Raw genomic sequence first — 16,796 nt, forward strand, 5'->3', positions numbered from 1 at the left:
GCCGCCGTGTGCCGGGGAGGCGGGGCGGGGCACAGCTGGGCCACATCTGGCCCGAGCGCAGAGGGACCAAATGGGACAGAAGGCAACCTTTCATCGCGCGCGCGGGGAGGGGCGACCTCAGTTTCTTCTCGCTACGGGGCGCCTGGAGGATTTCGGGGGACCAACCCCGCGACGTTGGGCCTGGACTTGAGGAAATTAGCTAGGGGCTGGAGGTGGAATTTGATACAGGTGCTTTCTCGCTGGAACCTCGTGTCCCTATCTGTGACTCCTCCTTGATGTTAAGAACCGCTGCCCTTGACCGCGCTCATGTCCACCCAGGCGCCGTCCCAGTTGCTTGGCCAGCACCATCGCAAGGGGAGGAAGCCGGGCTCGGGGAGGGGAAGTGCACAGCGAGGAAATAAGGACGTCCCCTGTGGGACGACTGAGCCTGAAGCCCCTGTCCCAGAATCCCGGTCACCGCCCCGAGGGCGCGCCCCTCCGCGTGCCAGACGCCGCAGTGCAGCCCCCGCCGGCGCTAGCCAGCCTGGGTTTCCCCTTCAGGGCCACCAGGGCGGGCCGGGCCCAAAGCCCCACGCCCCTCGACTGCCTGCTGGGGGCGACAGGGGCGGGGCGTGCACGTGCGCAAAGGGGGCGGAGGCCGCGGCGCCCGCGGGGCAGTTCCCAGACCCCCGCCGCGGCCCCACGTGGGCCCTGCCGGGCCTGAGGGGCGACCCGCGCGAGACCCCGCCCCAGGGCCCGGGAGCCAGTCAGCGCGCGGCGAGGGCCGAGCCTCGCGAAGGGCCCCGCCTCCTGGGGGGCGGAACCTGGGCAGGGAGATATAAGAGCTCGGGGCACAGGCGGGACACAGCTGCACTCGCCGCCGGACCTGGGGTCCTTGGCGCGGGTGTGCGGGGCAGGGCGCACCGCGCGGCCGCCACACCACCATGCTCAAGCGCTGCGGCAGACGCCTGCTGCTGGCGCTGGCGGGCGCACTGCTCGCCTGCCTCCTGGTGCTCACCGCCGACCCACCGCCGCCCCCGGTGCCCGCCGAGCGCGGCCGGCGCGCGCTGCGCAGCCTGGCGGGCCCCGCGGGGGCGGCCCCGGTGCCGGGGCTGGAGGCGGCGGCGGCGGCGGCGCCCGGAGCGCTCGCCCGCGAGGTGCACAGTCTGTCCGAGTACTTCAGCCTACTGACCCGCGCGCGCAGAGACGCGGGCCCACCGCCCGGGGGCGCCCCCCGCCCCGCCGAAGGTCACCCGCGGCCCCCGGCCGAGCCGCTGGCACCCCACGACGTCTTCATCGCCGTCAAGACCACCAAAAAGTTTCATCGCGCGCGCCTCGACCTGCTGCTGGAGACCTGGATCTCGCGCCACAAGGAGATGGTGAGCCCCCGCGGCCTGGGCGGGCGGGTTAAGGGGTGCCGTCTTGTCCAGCTGGTGGCAGTATCCGATGGGCGCCAGACTGCATCTCTGGCCAGCCACTGGGAATATCTGGGGGCTGGTGACGTCAGTCCATCCCCTTCCAGGCCACTTTGCCTGGTGGAGCCACTCTCCCCATACAGTTTTAGAAGTGTCCAGTGGGGACCCATCCCCAGCCAACTTCCAGAGTCCTGGATGGCGTGCACTGACCCTACACCAGCCACCAGTGCTTGGGGTTGGTGCCCTGTGATGCTTCTTGCCCAAACATTGGAGCACATTAATAGGGTGTTATTGTCCCTAAACCTCCCCAAGGCAGATTCTGCATGGGGCATCCACACTGGGCTCAGACCCTTCCCTGGGAGGAAGATTTTCCCTAGAGGTGGAGTGCGGGATTAGGACTCCTGGCTCAGGGGCCGTCCTCTCCCCATCCCAGTCATTGCTGAAGATATTCTGGAGTTGGGGTGGGTGTTGGTGAGCCCTGGAGAGTATATCTCAAAAGAAACAGCACTGAGTTTCGGGGTCTGTGCAGGGGACCCTCTCCCCACAGTGCAGGAGTCTCTGGAGCCTGGAACCTTGTGCTTAATATGCCTTAGTTGCGCATTGACTTCCTACACACACATAATAAAGACACACCCCACTTTGAAAATCTCCCTTGAGGCTGCAGCAGGACGGTTGGGTTGGGGCAGGCGGGATGGGGACAGAGGGTGGGCCCTGCAGAGGGAAGGGCAGCAGGGGAACATCCTTGGGCTGGGAGATTCAAGGAACTAACTGGGCATTTGGGGTGAGAGTGAGGGACTCTTGACTGGGGCGGGAGGTCAGAGAAGACCTTGCACCTCTTCCTCCCCGTTTAAACCCTCGAGGCCTGGGGCCTTCTGGCCTGACAGAGCCTTTTTGGGGGCAGGGTCCTGGTGAGGTCATGATAGGGGCTGGGGAGTCAGGGTCCTATCTGGTCCCAGGGTGGGGAGGGGGCCCTGGGAACCCCATGGCAGCCTCCTGGGAACACAGAGTCCCTTTCCCAGGGGCTCAGCGGGCCGGTGGGAGGGGGTGGCGGGGGCCGTGGGTTTTGTTTGGCGGCCGGGCCGTTAGGATTCCCAGCGCTGGGCGGCTCTCACGCCGGCCGCTTGGGCAAGGTAACAAAGCCCCTTTCTCCAGCGGAGAAAGGCGTCCGGCCTCTTGTGTGCAGCTATGCGCTCCATGGGAACCGCCGCCGGCGCGCTGGCCACTCAGGTTGCCTGGCGATGAGGGGGCCTATGGGGCCCCCCCACATCCCTGACTGACAGCGCTTGTGGGGCACCATCCCTGAGCCAGGCACCCCCACCCCCAGGACTCTGCCTCCCTGCTGTGTGACATTTGGCAGCATTCAGCCCACTCTGGGCTGACACCAGCTCTGAGCATCTCTCATCTTGGACTTGGGGGGCTTTCTCTAGCACAAGGGATGTGGTCGGGGGTCTCAGATACAAGTCCTAGCCGAGCTAGGTGATCTTGGGCAAGTGACCTAGGGCCTCTCTGACCCTCACTCTCCTCATCTCTGAAATGGGGAAAGCATTGCCTTTCCAATAGAGTGTTGTAAAAGGACTAGACAACTTGGAGATGCAGGGCATGAGCCCAGAGGGCACTCAGAATCAGGTGGGGGCCATCACTCCCCTGGGTGCTGAGCTCCCCGTTGAAGGGCCTCTCAAGTTTCCTTCTCGCCAGCTGACCCCACCCAGAAGAGGCTGAATCTGCCCCTAGCAATCAGTTCATGTGTCACAGCAAGCAAGAGCCCCTCTTACAGTGTATTGTGGGGCAGGGGTCCTTGAAACTGTCACAGCAGAGGGTCCTCCTTTCCCAGCCCTGTGCAGGGTGATTCAGACCCAGTCTGCTGGGGGAGACTCAAGGAAGAAGGGCTGGGTGGGGGAAACCCAGAGAGGCTGTGTGACCTGAGAGGGGGCATCTGACCCACAAGCGGGTGGGGAGGAAGACTTCCTGGAGGAGGGGCCATTTGAGCTAGACTGAGAGTAGAAAATACCCAGAAAGGGCACCCTGGGCATCATGAACACAAGTGTGAGGGATGTGCAAGAAACTTCCAGCAACTGGAGTGACCCGGGGAGGGGCAGGGGGAGGTCAGCGGGGCCACAGTGGCAGGCCTTCACGTCCAGGATGAGGGGCTCGGCCTTTGGCCCACACGGTCCTCCCCCACCCCTCCCAGGAGTGGGCCAGGCTGCAGCGGCTGCCACCGCAGCGGCCACAATTGTTGGGGGAGAGCTTGGCATCCTGTGTTTCTTTGAATCGCAGCTCCAGGAACAATGCCGCTTCCTGTGGGTGTCCCCCGGCCTGCCCCCAGCCAGTCCTGCTGCCCTGGCTGCCCTGCTCTTCCTCCTCCAGCCTCGTCGTCAGGGAAGTGGGGAGGGGGCCTGGGGGGGGTCTCTGTCCCTGGAAGGCAGGGCCAGGCTGGACCAGCATCCCCTCTGCCCCAGGGTATGACCACAGGCAGGGGGCTGCCCTTCTCTGGGCCTCAGTTTCCCGACTCGGGTAGTACCGGTGCCTGCCTCCCAGGGCCGTTAGGGAGATGAAAGAAGAGAGTCAGTGTCTGCGCTTTGCTCTGGGCACCCGTGAGCTCTTGTCATGCCCACTGTACAGAGAGGGAAGCTGAGGCTCTGAGCGGCAGGCGAGGCCCACCCGGGCAGCCCGTCCCTTCCTCTCCCGGTTGCTCTGATGTGGGGAGGCGGGAGGCCCGGCACCCTCACACCCCCACAGCCCCACCCTCCACAGCACTCCCTCTGGGCGGTCGGCCTTGCTCCCCCCAGCCGAACAAAGGTGACTTGAATCTGAACAAAGGTGACTTTAATCTCCGTAGCCTTGGGCTGGGTTTTTAGGGCACCACCAAAGCGCGGGAGAACAGGCCTCGCTTGATCTCATTAAGAAAGCATTTTCCTTTTAATCCAGCGGCAGCAGCGGCGCGTCTGCACCGGCCGGCCTCAGCCTCCCACGGCATTCCTGGGCTGAGATGCTGGGGAGCGGGCTGGAGGCTGGGTGCGAGTCTGTGCGTGCGGGCTGCCCTGGGGTGTCCACTGGGCTCCGGAAGGAGGGCCTCCTGTGTGGAACCTCCCACCCTCCTTAGCTCTAAGCCTGTGACCCACAGCTCGTGGCCTCACCTGAGTGTGTGCCCGGGTCTGGGGTCAGGCTGGGCAAGGAGCTGAGGCCGCCCAGGTGAGGGTGGGCACCCCATGTGGGTCTCCCAGGTCCTTGGGTGCCACGCCTGCACATGCTAGATCCTCCCTTGGACCCGTTTGCACACAGAAGGAAACTGAGGCCTGGTGGGCATGGAGGCGGGGGTCTCCTGCTGCCTGTGCTCAGAGCACCCCCCACCCCCATCCACCCCCGCTCAGGCTTTGCACTCAGCCGTGCCTGGGTGCGCCCGGCGGCACGCGCTGGGCGGGCGGCAGAGGAAGGAACATTCCTCCCCGTGTGCAGACGGGCCCAGGCGGGCGCCAGCAGCTCCTGGCCCCGCCCTGTGGCCCCCCTTCCTCGGAGCGATCCTGGCAGGGGTGGCCCCATGCCGGCAAGGTGGAGCCTTGATGTGGCCTTGGGCAAGGCCTGTCTGTGAGGAGCCCGGGTTTCCTCGCCCACCCGCCCCAGCAGCAGGAGGGGGGTACCGGGCCCCATGGCTGCTCGGGGCACCGATCTGTGGGCTGGGCCATGTCAGACTTCCTGCCTCAACCCTGCTGACCGTGGGCATTTCCATAGAACAGCAGTGTGGCTTTGGCTCAGAGAAGGTGACCTGCCCGGCTGGTCACACAGCCGGGGGTGCGTGGACCCAGCGTGAAGGCCTGGCCCGGAGGACCGCAGTGCTGTGGCTGCACCCCTGCCCGCCGGACCTCGCGCCCAGCCTGGCCCAGTTAACCAGGCCAGCTGTATGGTAATGGGCAGCGCGGCCACTCCCGCTTAAGGCAGCCGAGTTAAGGCCGGCCCGGCGCCCCTCGCGGCGCGCGCGGCCCGGACAAAGCTGGCGGACAATGCCTGGTGATTCATCCTCCCTCCGGGCCCTTTGTCCGCCAGGGCTTGGCAGCCGCCCAGCAGAAGCCTTTGTCCCCGGCTGATTGAGACTTGGCTTCCCAGAGCCGACCTCCTCTGCCTGTCCCCGCTCCGCCCTCTGCCCCCTCCCGCAGGCCGGGCGCTGTGTCAATAAGGGTGTGTGCCCCACCAGGTGCGCGGGGCAGGCGGGCGCCGGTTACCTGGCGGGTGGGCGGGGCGCCCCACCTGGCTCGTGCCGGCACAGCTGCCAGGTGACCTTGGGCGCAGCTGTCGACATGGGGGGTAGGGTCTGCATGAGCCCCAGCCCTGCTTCCACTCGGGCGCAGCACTTGAGCCTCACTCTGTGCACAGGGGGAAACTGAGGCCCAGAGAAGGGAGGGGAGTGGGCAGGACTGAGCTGTAGCTGCTGAAACCGCAGGATGCCCAGCCCTGGACCCCCGCTGTGGCCCGGGGGTGGGGGACACAGGGCTGCCAGCTCAAGGCCGTGTTTCTTCTTCCAGACATTCATTTTCACCGACGGGGAAGATGAGGCCCTGGCCAGGCGCACGGGTGAGCCCTGGACTTGGGGAGGCGAAGGGGCTCCACTCCCAGGAGGAAACCCTCCTCTCCACCCTCCCACCCCCGCCCCTCCGGAGAGGTCACGGAGGCCACGGGCCTGGGAGGGCAGTTTACTCAACGGGTTTGCTCAAGGCCCCGCCCCACCACTCGGCCCCCCCAATTCTCATGCAAATGAGGCCCTTTCAGCTCCCCGGGCCCTTTGAGCTGATGTGGCGGCAACAGGTGGCCGGTGCTGGGAAAAAGCTGCCTGAATGGGCCGGGGCGGGGCGGGGCCGCCTGGGGAAGGGGTTGGGATGGGGGGGCAGGCACCAGGCCTTGTGTCCTGCTCTGGGGAGGGGGCTGAGGGGAGAGGCCACTGCAGGGCACAGCCTGAACCCAGGGCGCCTTGGGACAGACAGCCACCTACTCTATCCTGCTCTGTCTCACAGGGCCTGCTGGGTAACTCCAGGCCAGGCTGCCCTCTCTGAGCCAGCTCGGACCCACTTACAGCCCCCTCCCCTTGTTCACAGGCAACGTGGTCAATACCAACTGCTCGGCTGCCCACAGCCGCCAGGCCCTGTCCTGCAAGATGGCCGTGGAGTACGACCGTTTCATCGACTCGGGGAGGAAGTGAGTGTTGGCCTCTGGCTGGGGCCCAAGGAACGTCCCCAGCTCCAGGCACCTGCCCTGGCAGTACCCACCCCTGGCACGCCCTCCTGATGGCCCTGCCTCGCCCCCAGGTGGTTCTGCCACGTGGACGATGACAACTACGTGAACGTGCGGGCCTTGCTGCGGCTGCTGGCCAGCTACCCGCACACGCAGGACGTTTACATCGGCAAGCCCAGCCTGGACAGGCCCATTCAGGCCACGGAGAGGGTCAGCGAGAACAAGATGGTGAGCGTTCCACCCACACATACCTGAGCTGAGTGGGAGGAAGCTGAAGGTGTCCTTGCAGCTTGGGGCGGGGGTCTCAAGATGTTCCCCTCTCCTACAGCGTCCTGTCCATTTCTGGTTTGCCACCGGTGGGGCTGGCTTCTGCATCAGCCGTGGGCTGGCCCTGAAGATGAGCCCGTGGGCCAGGTGAGTGTTCTGGGGCACAGGTGAGGCTGACCCACCAGCTAGGTTGCCCTAGGTCCCAAGGTCCCCCTGAGTGAGGCCTGGCTGGGTTCATCTTCCCAGCAGCGGGTATCCACAATCTCATATGCCTGGACCGGTCAAGTCGTGCCCCACCACCAGCCATTTCTGCCTACCGGGCACCAGGTGTAGTTAGCACCCAGGCCCGGGCACCATTGGGCAGGACCCCTTTCTTGCCTTCGGCCCTCCCCACTCAGAGAATCCTCAAGCTGGGAGAGTGGAGGGTGCTATGCTGGGGCTCAGGGAGGGAGGGAGCTGCGGGCAGGAGAACTTGTTAGGGACACAGACGTGGTCTGCACCCTGCTCCATGGGGGCACATCCACCTTCTCTCTGAGCCTGGCTTCTTTGCTCTGTGCAACACTCTGCCTGGCAGGGTCCTGCCCAGCTCCCAGTGGGCAGCCAGCTCCCACCTCTGCTCATCCATTCATCCCTTCCCTCCCGCAGCGGGGGCCACTTTATGAGCACAGCCGAGCGGATCCGGCTGCCGGACGACTGCACCATCGGCTACATCGTGGAGGCCCTGCTGGGCGTGCCCCTCATCCGCAGCGGGCTCTTCCACTCCCACCTGGAGAACCTGCAGCAGGTGCCTGCCTCGGAGCTCCACGAGCAGGTGCGCCTCCCCTGGGGGCCCGGAAGGGAGTGTGGACAGAGGAGAGCCCAGAGGAGAGCTGCTGGGAGAGGAGGCCAGGGGCAAATCCTAGAGAGGAATGGAGTGGGTTGGGGGGAGGAGGGAGTGGAGGGTAGGGTCACTCTTTTAAACAGGGAGGTCAGGAAGGGCCCTGCTGTTGGCTGCCACCCAGACCCCAAGTCCCCCCACCAACACGGACCCCGCTCAAATCCTGTTGTCCATCCTTCCCATCTTTGTCTTCAGTGCAACCCACCTGCTCTGTCTGTTTCGGGTCTTGTCCTGCCTCAGTAGATATTCTCTCATCTGCGGCTGGTAATGCTACCAGCCCAGCTGAAGCCCCCACTTTGGACTTTATTCCTGGGGTGTGCAGCGCAGGTGGGGGAGGTACAGCGTGGCCAATGGACCTTCCTTCTTGGTTTGAGGGAGGGCCGAAGGCAAGGCTGTTCCCTCATTCAGAGCCACATGGGCAGCCTTGGGCAGAGCCGGGGGCGTTGGGGCCCCTCCTAGCATCACTGGGCCCCTCTCCCTGCAGGTGACCCTGAGCTACGGCATGTTTGAAAACAAGCGGAATGCCGTCCACGTGAAGGGGCCCTTCTCAGTGGAGGCTGACCCATCCAGGTGAGGAAACTGAGGCCCAGGTAGGGGCGGGGCTGGCAGAGCTAGAGCTGGGGGTCACTATAGACAGTCCCCAGGAGCCCTGCTCAGGGTGGCGTGGGGCCCCTCCGGTGCTGTGGGTCTGAAGATGGGTGCTCAGCACCCCCACCCCACACGGACCAGCCCCCCCTCTGTCCTCACAGGTTCCGCTCCATCCACTGCCACTTGTACCCGGACACACCCTGGTGTCCCCGCACCGCCATCTTCTAGCAGCCACGGCTAAGACCCCGTCCCCGGGTGCCCCTGGTATCCAAAGGGCCTGGGGACCCTGTTGTGTGGCCCTGGCCTTGGCATTCGAGGCTCCCCCAGGGCTGTGCCTGCGTGTGTGTGTGTACTGTGCGCCCAACCGTGTAGCAGACTGCTGGGCAGTTCTGCTCTGCTGAGGAGCCAGCAAAGTGCCACTCGTCTGTCTTTCTGTGTTCCGTGGGGTAGTGCGCTCTGGAGCCCAGGCCCTGGCAGGATTTGTATGTCAGAGGTCACTCTGAGGGCAGTTTCATTATTGCGTTTATTTGGAGGTCTTTGGGCAGCATGGGGATCAGAGGCTGCTCTGCAGGGATGTGCAGGGCCTTTTCCTTTCTGCTGAGCGCAGGACCCGTGCTGGGCGCACCTGCACCCTGGGATCCTGGCACCCCTGCCTCAGAGCCCCCAGGACGACTGAGCTGTGCTTCCCACACTGAGCTCAGCGGGCCACCGTGGCTCAGAGGAACAGTGGCCCCTGCCCAGGGCCAGCGGCCCCATTAAGCCCCAGGGGCTCTGTGGCTGGGTGCCCAGTGGCCCCGCTCCCAGCCCTCCTGGGCCCTCTCCCACGTCTTCCCTTTGTCTCCCCGTGAGAGGGAGTCAGAGCTGAGCGTTTTATCTCCTCTCCAAAGTAGAGAGAAAGTCGCCCATAGTGGGCGTGTCTGTAAATATCGTGACAGTATTTTTTTACTGTGCTTGTTTTTCGAGAGGGGGTGGGTAAAAAGTAGGATGTTTTTGTCTTTGTTTTCAGGGGGGTGGGGGAGGGTGTTATTTTATCTTTTCTGTGGATCAGAAAAAGCAGAAGCCAAACTCGGGATAACCTTTGTTGCTAAAGCCGATGGAAGCGTCTAACACTCTGTGTATTTATGTCGCCGTGGCACCTGCACTCTCGGCCGCCCTCCTGCCTCGTACCTGTCTCCCGCCGGCCCAGCTGGCACACCTGGCCCGTGGGGTGTGTTTTGTCTTCTGTTTTTCTTTCTGCAAAGACATAGCTAGGAAAGCAAATGTAAGGGAAAAGTTCTCAGGGAATTGGAGTGTGGTTGCTATGGTGACGTCTTTTGCTGTGAATAAAGGTGCTCTTTGGGGCAACCCGGGGATCCTGGTCTCGGCTGGAAGTTGGGCCTGAGCTGGGGGTCCATCAGAGGTGCTGCAGGGGGGACTGGGGACTTGTTTGCATTCACATGGGGGAGGTAGGTAGAGGACACCCCAAGCCAACTCTCATGGAAGGGAACCTGGGATGAAAATAGCTACTTAGGTGCCTGAGAGGCGTGGCCAGCCCAGGGTGCCCAAGATTGCAGTCAGGGGGTCCCAGCCAGGGGAGCAGCCCTGAGGCTCTGGAGCCCCAGCCTGTGCCAGCTTGGCCCAGAAACCTCCTTATCTGGCTTCATCCCCATCACAAGCCCACGGAGGCCATATCCTTGTTCCATTTTGCAGATGGGGAAACTGAGGCTTGGAGTGGGTGACGCTCAAGCTCAGGCAGCTGGGCTGGTAAGGTGGTGAGGAGCTCAAACTGAGGCCAGGCAGGATCCCGGCCGCCCCTCTTTAATGCTGGTGATGCTGCCGTTGACCCCTCCTCTGTGAAAGGGCTTGATGCCCACATCGACCTCGGGCTGGGCCCCCACCCCACCTGGCCAGGTCCTGGGAGGTGGGGCGAGGAGTCACACTGCCCTTGTTTTCTAAAGAAAGCAGCTCCTCGGTGCCCTTTCTTCCTCAAACAAGCCTTTGCGGGTAAGCTGGAGTAGGGGGGGCTCCAGCCCAGCCGGGGAACCCCCCACCACTGCCCTGGCAGCCGCGAGGCAGCCCTCACTTCCTCTTCCTCCAACTGAGCCTCCACCGCCCTGGGGCTGGCTCTGCTGGGCTCCTGGGCCCCAGCTGCCCCTGCAGGTACCTGCTCTGTGGGCCGGGCCTCCAGGTTCCCCCTGACCTCCACGCCCCCCACTCTGCTCTGAAATTAGCCTTAGCAACACACCAGAAAGCCAAGTCATTTGAAAGGTGCCTCCCTTCCCCACTGCTGACCTGCTGGGGGCAGAGTGCCAGCCCCACCCCCACTAGACACATGCTCACACTCAGCACCCCTAAACAGGGCTGGCTGGGGAGGGCCCCCTTCCTCACAGCCCTTGCTGGTGGCTGCCCTGGCCTGGGGGCTGACTGGCCAGGGCCTGACCCCACCTCGGCCTTGCACAGCCCTGAGTCAGCAGAGTGGTTTCCAGAAGGCCTCAGAGCAGCTGCCCGGGGCGGGGGGGGGGTGGGCAGTGACTGGGACAGTGGGAGGGAAGGGGGGCCCCTCACCATCACCCAGCCTGGCCCCCATCTGGGGGGCGCCCCCAGACTCGGCTACCGTCACCCCTGGCACCCACCGTGTGCCAGGCTGGGCAGAGGCGGTGACCACACCTCATCGGATGGCGAAGGGCCCATCCTACGGACGAGGAAGCCGAAAATGAGCTGGGAGGAGCCAGAGCGGAACTGCGGCCGCGTGCGGGCAGAGGCGGTGGGCCTCCTTCCTGCCCGGGTGAGTCAGAGGAGCCTTCTGCCCTGGCCTGAGGGTAGACCCAGGGCCCCAGTGCCGCCTCAGGCAGCTGGCACGGCCTCAGCACAGAGCTGGTGGGCCCCGGGGCACAGGTGTGGCTGTGCTGCCCCGCAGGTGGAGTCGCATCAGAGTTGGGGCCATCCCCTACTGTCCCAGCGTGGGGTGGGGGCACTGAGCGGGGACAGCAGAGCAGAGGAGCCCGGGGCTGGGTGGGGAGGAAGCCCTGCCCCTCCCCCAGCCTTGACCTCCGTCTAAGAAATGGGGATAAATGTCAGGGCCTGGGAGGGGTCACTGAGGAGCAGGGGCCATCAGCCTGGGGCCCTTTCCTCTTCTAAATAAGCACTGAGGGAGGCAGGGAAGTTCTCCCTCCTCAGAAGGGGAAGCAGGTCCAGGAGGGGTTTTAGGGGAACTGGGCAGCCTGGTTTCTTCCATCTGCTGCCCTCAGGGGTGTGAGGAAGGGGGCCTTCCCTGGGAGGATGAGTCATGGAGCAGAAGGGGGACCTCACTTCTCCCTGAGGCATGTCTGGGGCAGCTGTGCCCCACCTTCTGGTGGCATCGTCACCCCCAACCCATATCCTGGGCTTTCAGAAATAAGAAGTAAAACCGTAACCATAGGGCTGCTGGGTGCTCAGCGAGGGTGGCAGTGCTCCCCCAACCCCCCGCTTCCGTGCTGCCAGGCCGGTGAGGGGGTCTGGGAGGAGCTGAGAGGGGTCGGCGGGGGGGTGGCCCCCTGCTCAGTTGAAACAAACTTCCTTCAACTGAGGCCATCACGGCTGACTTCCCGGAAGAGGCGCATTGGAGCTGGAGTAGGAAGGCTCTGTGGAGGTGGAGTGGGGAGAGGAGGGTGCCCCAGGACCTAGCACAGCCCGGGCAAAGGTGCGCATGGGGGGCCGGTCAGGGAGCCTGGAAGGCTGTAGGGCTGGAGGTAGGATGGCGATGCTGGATCTCCATGGCCCTCCCCCGACTTGGCCCACCCACCAGCAGGAGACCAGGGCTTTCCATGAGCTCTGAGGTGCCAGAGGCCAGACCCTGGTGGTGGCTTCAGCCAGTGCTGCCCTCTCTGGGCCTGAGGTCAGAAGGGAGGGGGATGGCCAGAGCTAGCCTCATCTTTTTGTCTGTCAGACCAACTGGCCAGTCCTGCTGCCACCCCAGGCCTTTGCCCCCCCAGCCTCACCAGGTGTTCTTGGAGGTGACCCTTCCCCAAGCCCCTTCTGAGCCCAGGGCCAGACACACCAAAGGCTCTTGGTACCTTGCTGGAGGGTCCCAGGGACCTGGGGGCTTGTCGTCTCGGCCCTGGAGGGTACCCAGATTATGTCGCCGTGCTGAGTTTGGGGGCTCAGACACGCCCCTACTGCCCCCGCCCACACCTCGGAACCCCCCTCCGCATACAACCCACCGTGGTCCTTGGGCGCCGGCTGGTGGCCAGAGCTGGTGATTTCTCTCCCAGCCAGATCGACCTTTCCCAGAACCCCCGCCGGGATCTAGGGGCGCAGCCCCCGCGGGGCAGGGAGGAGACGTCTCTGCAGCCCCGGGCTTGCTCTTAAAAGTTCACATCACGAATCTTCACCTTATTACCAGTATTTGATCCATGCAATATGTATCCTGTCAAGAGGCAACAGGCCACCCCTGCCGCCCTTCTGTTCCCTGGCTCTCGTGTGGGGCTGGCCGCTGCATTTCCTCACGGCCCATCCCGGCGGAATCCCTGGATCCTCCACCTCTGCTGAGTGACCGCTCACTTCCTGCACTAACGCTGTGGTCACAGCTGAGCCCCAGGCCAGCAGCATGAGGTCACCGGGAACTAGCTGGGAATGCAGATTCTCGGGCCTCCCCAGCCCATCGGGAGCTCCGGGGTGGGTCCCTGGACAGTGTCCACCAGCCCTGCCCTGAGTCTCTCGTCCTCCGAGGACCCAGTGCCCCCTGCTGGGCATTTCCCTCACTCCTGGAGATGCTCTTGTGGCCCCTTGCAGACCCTTCTCCTCCCTCCCTCCCTCCGGAGCCCCCAGTTGGAGGAACACAACACCTGCTGTCTCACACACACACCCACCCCCATTGTGGGTATCCATGGGCCCCCTCGCCCCGGGGAGATTTTGGTTCCTGGGTCACAGCCACTCTCTCCCACACTGCTCCTGTGTCCATGCCTGGTGACTCTGGGGTCCGTGATCCTTCCCACACCCTTGGCCTCCCCTCCTCCAACATCCTGCCCCGCTTTGTCCCCACTCCATGGCCACTCCCCAGACCTTGCAGCATCCCACTCGGCCTCCACCTCCTGTCTGTCCAGCTCACTCCCTCCGATTTCCTGACCCCCATCCCTCACTTCACCATCCCTCACCTCACCACCCCCCCCCACATCCCTCACCTCACCCCTCGCAGGCTTGTCCTCTGGCCTTAATCCCAGGTCCAGTCATGCCCTTGAACTCACCTTCACCTCCCTTGGTTCTCTTGCTTCCACATCTTCTCTTGGCCAAGCCTGTAGTCTCTGACCTGTCGCGCCCGCACCTGGGCAGTTGGAGGAAAACGCTCCCCGCAGCGAGTCTCACCCTGAGTTCCAGACCAGGAGCCACAGGGGCCCTTGGGGAATCCCACGTCCCTGCTCCGTAGCTCTGCCACAGCCCCAGGTGACAGCTTGCACCTTCTCCTCTCTCCCTACTTCCTCTTCAGCCTCCCTCTCTGTTTCATGAGACCCTCTGCCCCCCCCCGACCCCCCCCCGCTTCTCCCCCTACCCCCCCACCCCTCAGGCTGCCCAGATGCTCTAATCACAGGGCCAGTAGGAGGGGGCACGCTCTTGTCTATGGCCAGCCCCTCCACTGTGACCTAGGTCCCAGCCCTTCTTGGCAACTCAGGAGCATTACTCCACCGTTAATCGTCCCCTCTTCCTTCCTGCGTCCATTCCCTCTGTCTACCAGATCATTCCCAGCAGCCTGTCCCCCATGCTGCTGTTTTCCTGTCTTAGCGCGCAAGCCGCAGGACGGACACACACACACGCACAGCCTTCTCTGGGCCTGCCCCTCCAGCGCTCGCTCTATTTTTCTGCTTCTTGCTGTCCCCAGGTTCTCCTCTCCCATGCTCTCCTGAGCCACTGCCGGGCTTCATCAGACCTGTTCTTGTCCAAGACACCAAGGGCATCCCGGCTGCGGAATCCGCCAGTCACTCCCCAGTGCTCGTGGGACCTGGCCATGAGCAGCATTTGACGTGGCCCCCATCCCTCCTTGACGCTGTCTTCACGTGGCTCCCTGGACACCCATGTCCCGGACTTCCTCCTGCCTCACTGGTCACCCCTTCCCCCTACCAGACCCGGTCCTTGGTCCTGGTGTCTCCTCAGCACTCACTCCTTGGGGGATGGCACCCGGCCTCATGGCTTTAAACAGAGTATCTATACCAAAGACTCCAGTCGACCAGCTCCACTCCGAGCTCTCCCCCGAGGCCCAGGCTTGTCCATTCCGCCACCTCTGCACACCTGCCCTAGACTAACATGCCTTAGGCTCAACATGTCCGAAACTGGACCTCTGACCTCCCCCGATCCCATCTCAGTTTATGACAATACATCCCCCCAACAGCTCAACCCAAACCCCACACCCACACAGCCTGCCAGGAAGTCCTGTGCTTTACTTTCCAGAAGCCAATCCCTGCCACCACCCTGGCCCCAGCCGCCCTCAGCTCTTGCCTGCATTGCTATCTCCAGCTTCTGCCCTTGTTCCCTTCCCAACTCTGCAGCCAGGGCGATCCTGTTATAATGAATGTGAGGCCATGTCATTCTGCTCAGACCCTCCATGGCTCCCACCTCCCTCAGAGTCAATGTCAAAGTCCTTACAAGGCCCACAGGCCCTTTTGCCATCCCCCTACCTTTGCTTCATCTCCAGCCACTCTCCCCTTCACTCTCTCCACTCTGATCACCCTCACCTCCTTGCTTGAACACACCAGGCATGTATCTGCCTCAGGGCCTTTGCACTGGCAGTTCTCTCTGCCTGGAACTCTTTCCTCAGATATTCTCAAGACTAGCTTCGTATGGCAGGCAGAATAATGGCCCCCAAAGATATCCACATCCTAATCACCAGAACCTGTGAATATATTACCTTACATGGCAAAAGGGACTTTGTAGGTGTGAACAAATTAAGGATCTTGAGATGGGGAGATGATCCTGGATTATTCAGGTGGGCTCAAGGCAATCACAAGACTCCTTACGAGAGGGAGGCAGGAGGGTCAGGGTCAGAGCGAGAGATATGAAGGTTCCACACAGCTGGCTCTGATGATGGAAGAAGGGGCCAGGAGCCAAGGAATGTGGCAGCCTCTAGAACCAGGATGTCATTGTACCCTCCGTGATATACAGACAGGGAAACTGAGGTCAGGGAGGGCAGCATGTGCCTGGGGTCTTTCCTCCGTGGCCCCTGGCTCTCACTCCAAGCCTGGGCTCTCTTGCGTAGGCCCAGAGGTCCCCCGTTCACTCTTCTTGCCACATGGCACCCTGGAAACCCAAGAGCCTCAACCATTTCCACCCCTGGGGACTCAGTGTCCCCCCTTCAGAGCTTACCTATCCTGGGCCCCCCTTGCCAGAAGCTGGTCAAATCGGAGACGGCTGGGCCCGGCTGTTGGTGTGTGCTGGAGGCAGAGGCTCCGCCCAGCACCCCCGCTCACCCGGGTGCCCATGGTGCCCTAAGAGCCAGGAGCCTGGATGCCAGCAACACCACGAGAGCCTGGCATCCTCCTCGGGGCCTGGCAGCTCCCTCACTCACCTGTGCCTGGGCCTGTGTGCACTGCCTGGGACACAAACGCTCGCCTGGTCTAAAGGTGCCTCCCCCAATTGCAGGGGGTCCTAAGGGCCTCCCTGTGAGGTGGCTGGCATTACCCTTGGGTGGGGAAGTGAGCCCACCGCCCTGCAGGGCTATGTGCTGGGTTATATGCACCTTCCGAGCCCATTTCTCAGACGAGAGCAAGAATGGTTACGCCCACCTAGGCGAGTTAGGGAGGGTTCCCGTGCAGATCTCTAGGAAGGACTCCAGGGAGGCCAGTGCTAGGGAGCCGCCCCGGCAATCCCGCCTCGGGGGGGGGGGGGGCGCGTCTGGAAGGACTACGAGTTACCACAGCGGGGGCTGAAGTAGCGCTCCTCCTGGGGCCCACCGTTTTCCCACCCGGCCCTCTCCAACACCAGCCCTGGGCCAGGCCTATTACCTCTCCTGGTAGCGGGAGGGACCTCCGCACAGGCATTCCCGTCCCCTCGGGCCCCTCCAGTGCATGTCCAGACTGCAGAGTGAGGCTTTACAACCTCAACGAGACCACTGCTCCCCGCCCAAGACCCTGCGACGGCTGCTCTGCAGGCCAGACGCCCCGCCCCGTGCCATCCCGTGGGACTCGCCCACCCCGCCAGGCCCCGCCCCGGCCGGCCACATCCTCCGAGGCCCTGCCCCACACCGCCTGTGAATCCCCGCCCTCCCCGCCAGGCCCCACCTTGCCCTGTGAGACCTCCCCTTCGGTGAGGCCCCGCCCCATCCCACGAGGCCCAGCCCAGCCCCCCTGCCGCCCTGACCTCGACCTCTCCCCGCCAGGCCCCGCCCCTCCCACGAGGCCCCGCCCCCCGCTCCTGGGTCCGCTCCCCACCCCGGCTCCCCCAGCCCGCGTGGCTCCCCTGGCCCGGCACGCGGCCGCCCTGCCCACAGACTTGGGGGGGAGCCAAAACCA

General features: G+C 63.9%; 1 protein-coding gene across 1 annotated transcript; it reads left to right on the forward strand.

Moving 5' to 3' along the window:
- Window positions 1-864: 864 nt before the first annotated feature.
- LFNG (LFNG O-fucosylpeptide 3-beta-N-acetylglucosaminyltransferase) lies at window positions 865-9,695 on the forward strand. Its single transcript, XM_087417480.1, has 8 exons — window positions 865-1,358; window positions 5,909-5,957; window positions 6,476-6,575; window positions 6,686-6,839; window positions 6,940-7,025; window positions 7,524-7,689; window positions 8,240-8,325; window positions 8,505-9,695. Exons 1-8 carry the CDS (start codon window positions 924-926, stop codon window positions 8,569-8,571), a joined length of 1,143 nt encoding a protein of 380 aa, XP_087273606.1. The 5' UTR covers window positions 865-923; the 3' UTR covers window positions 8,572-9,695.
- The last annotated feature ends 7,101 nt before the right edge of the window (window positions 9,696-16,796 follow it).

This window comes from Ceratotherium simum, chromosome 26 (genome assembly GCF_057802395.1).
Source record: "Ceratotherium simum simum isolate JZ-2026a chromosome 26, ASM5780239v1, whole genome shotgun sequence".
NCBI lineage: Eukaryota > Metazoa > Chordata > Mammalia > Perissodactyla > Rhinocerotidae > Ceratotherium > Ceratotherium simum.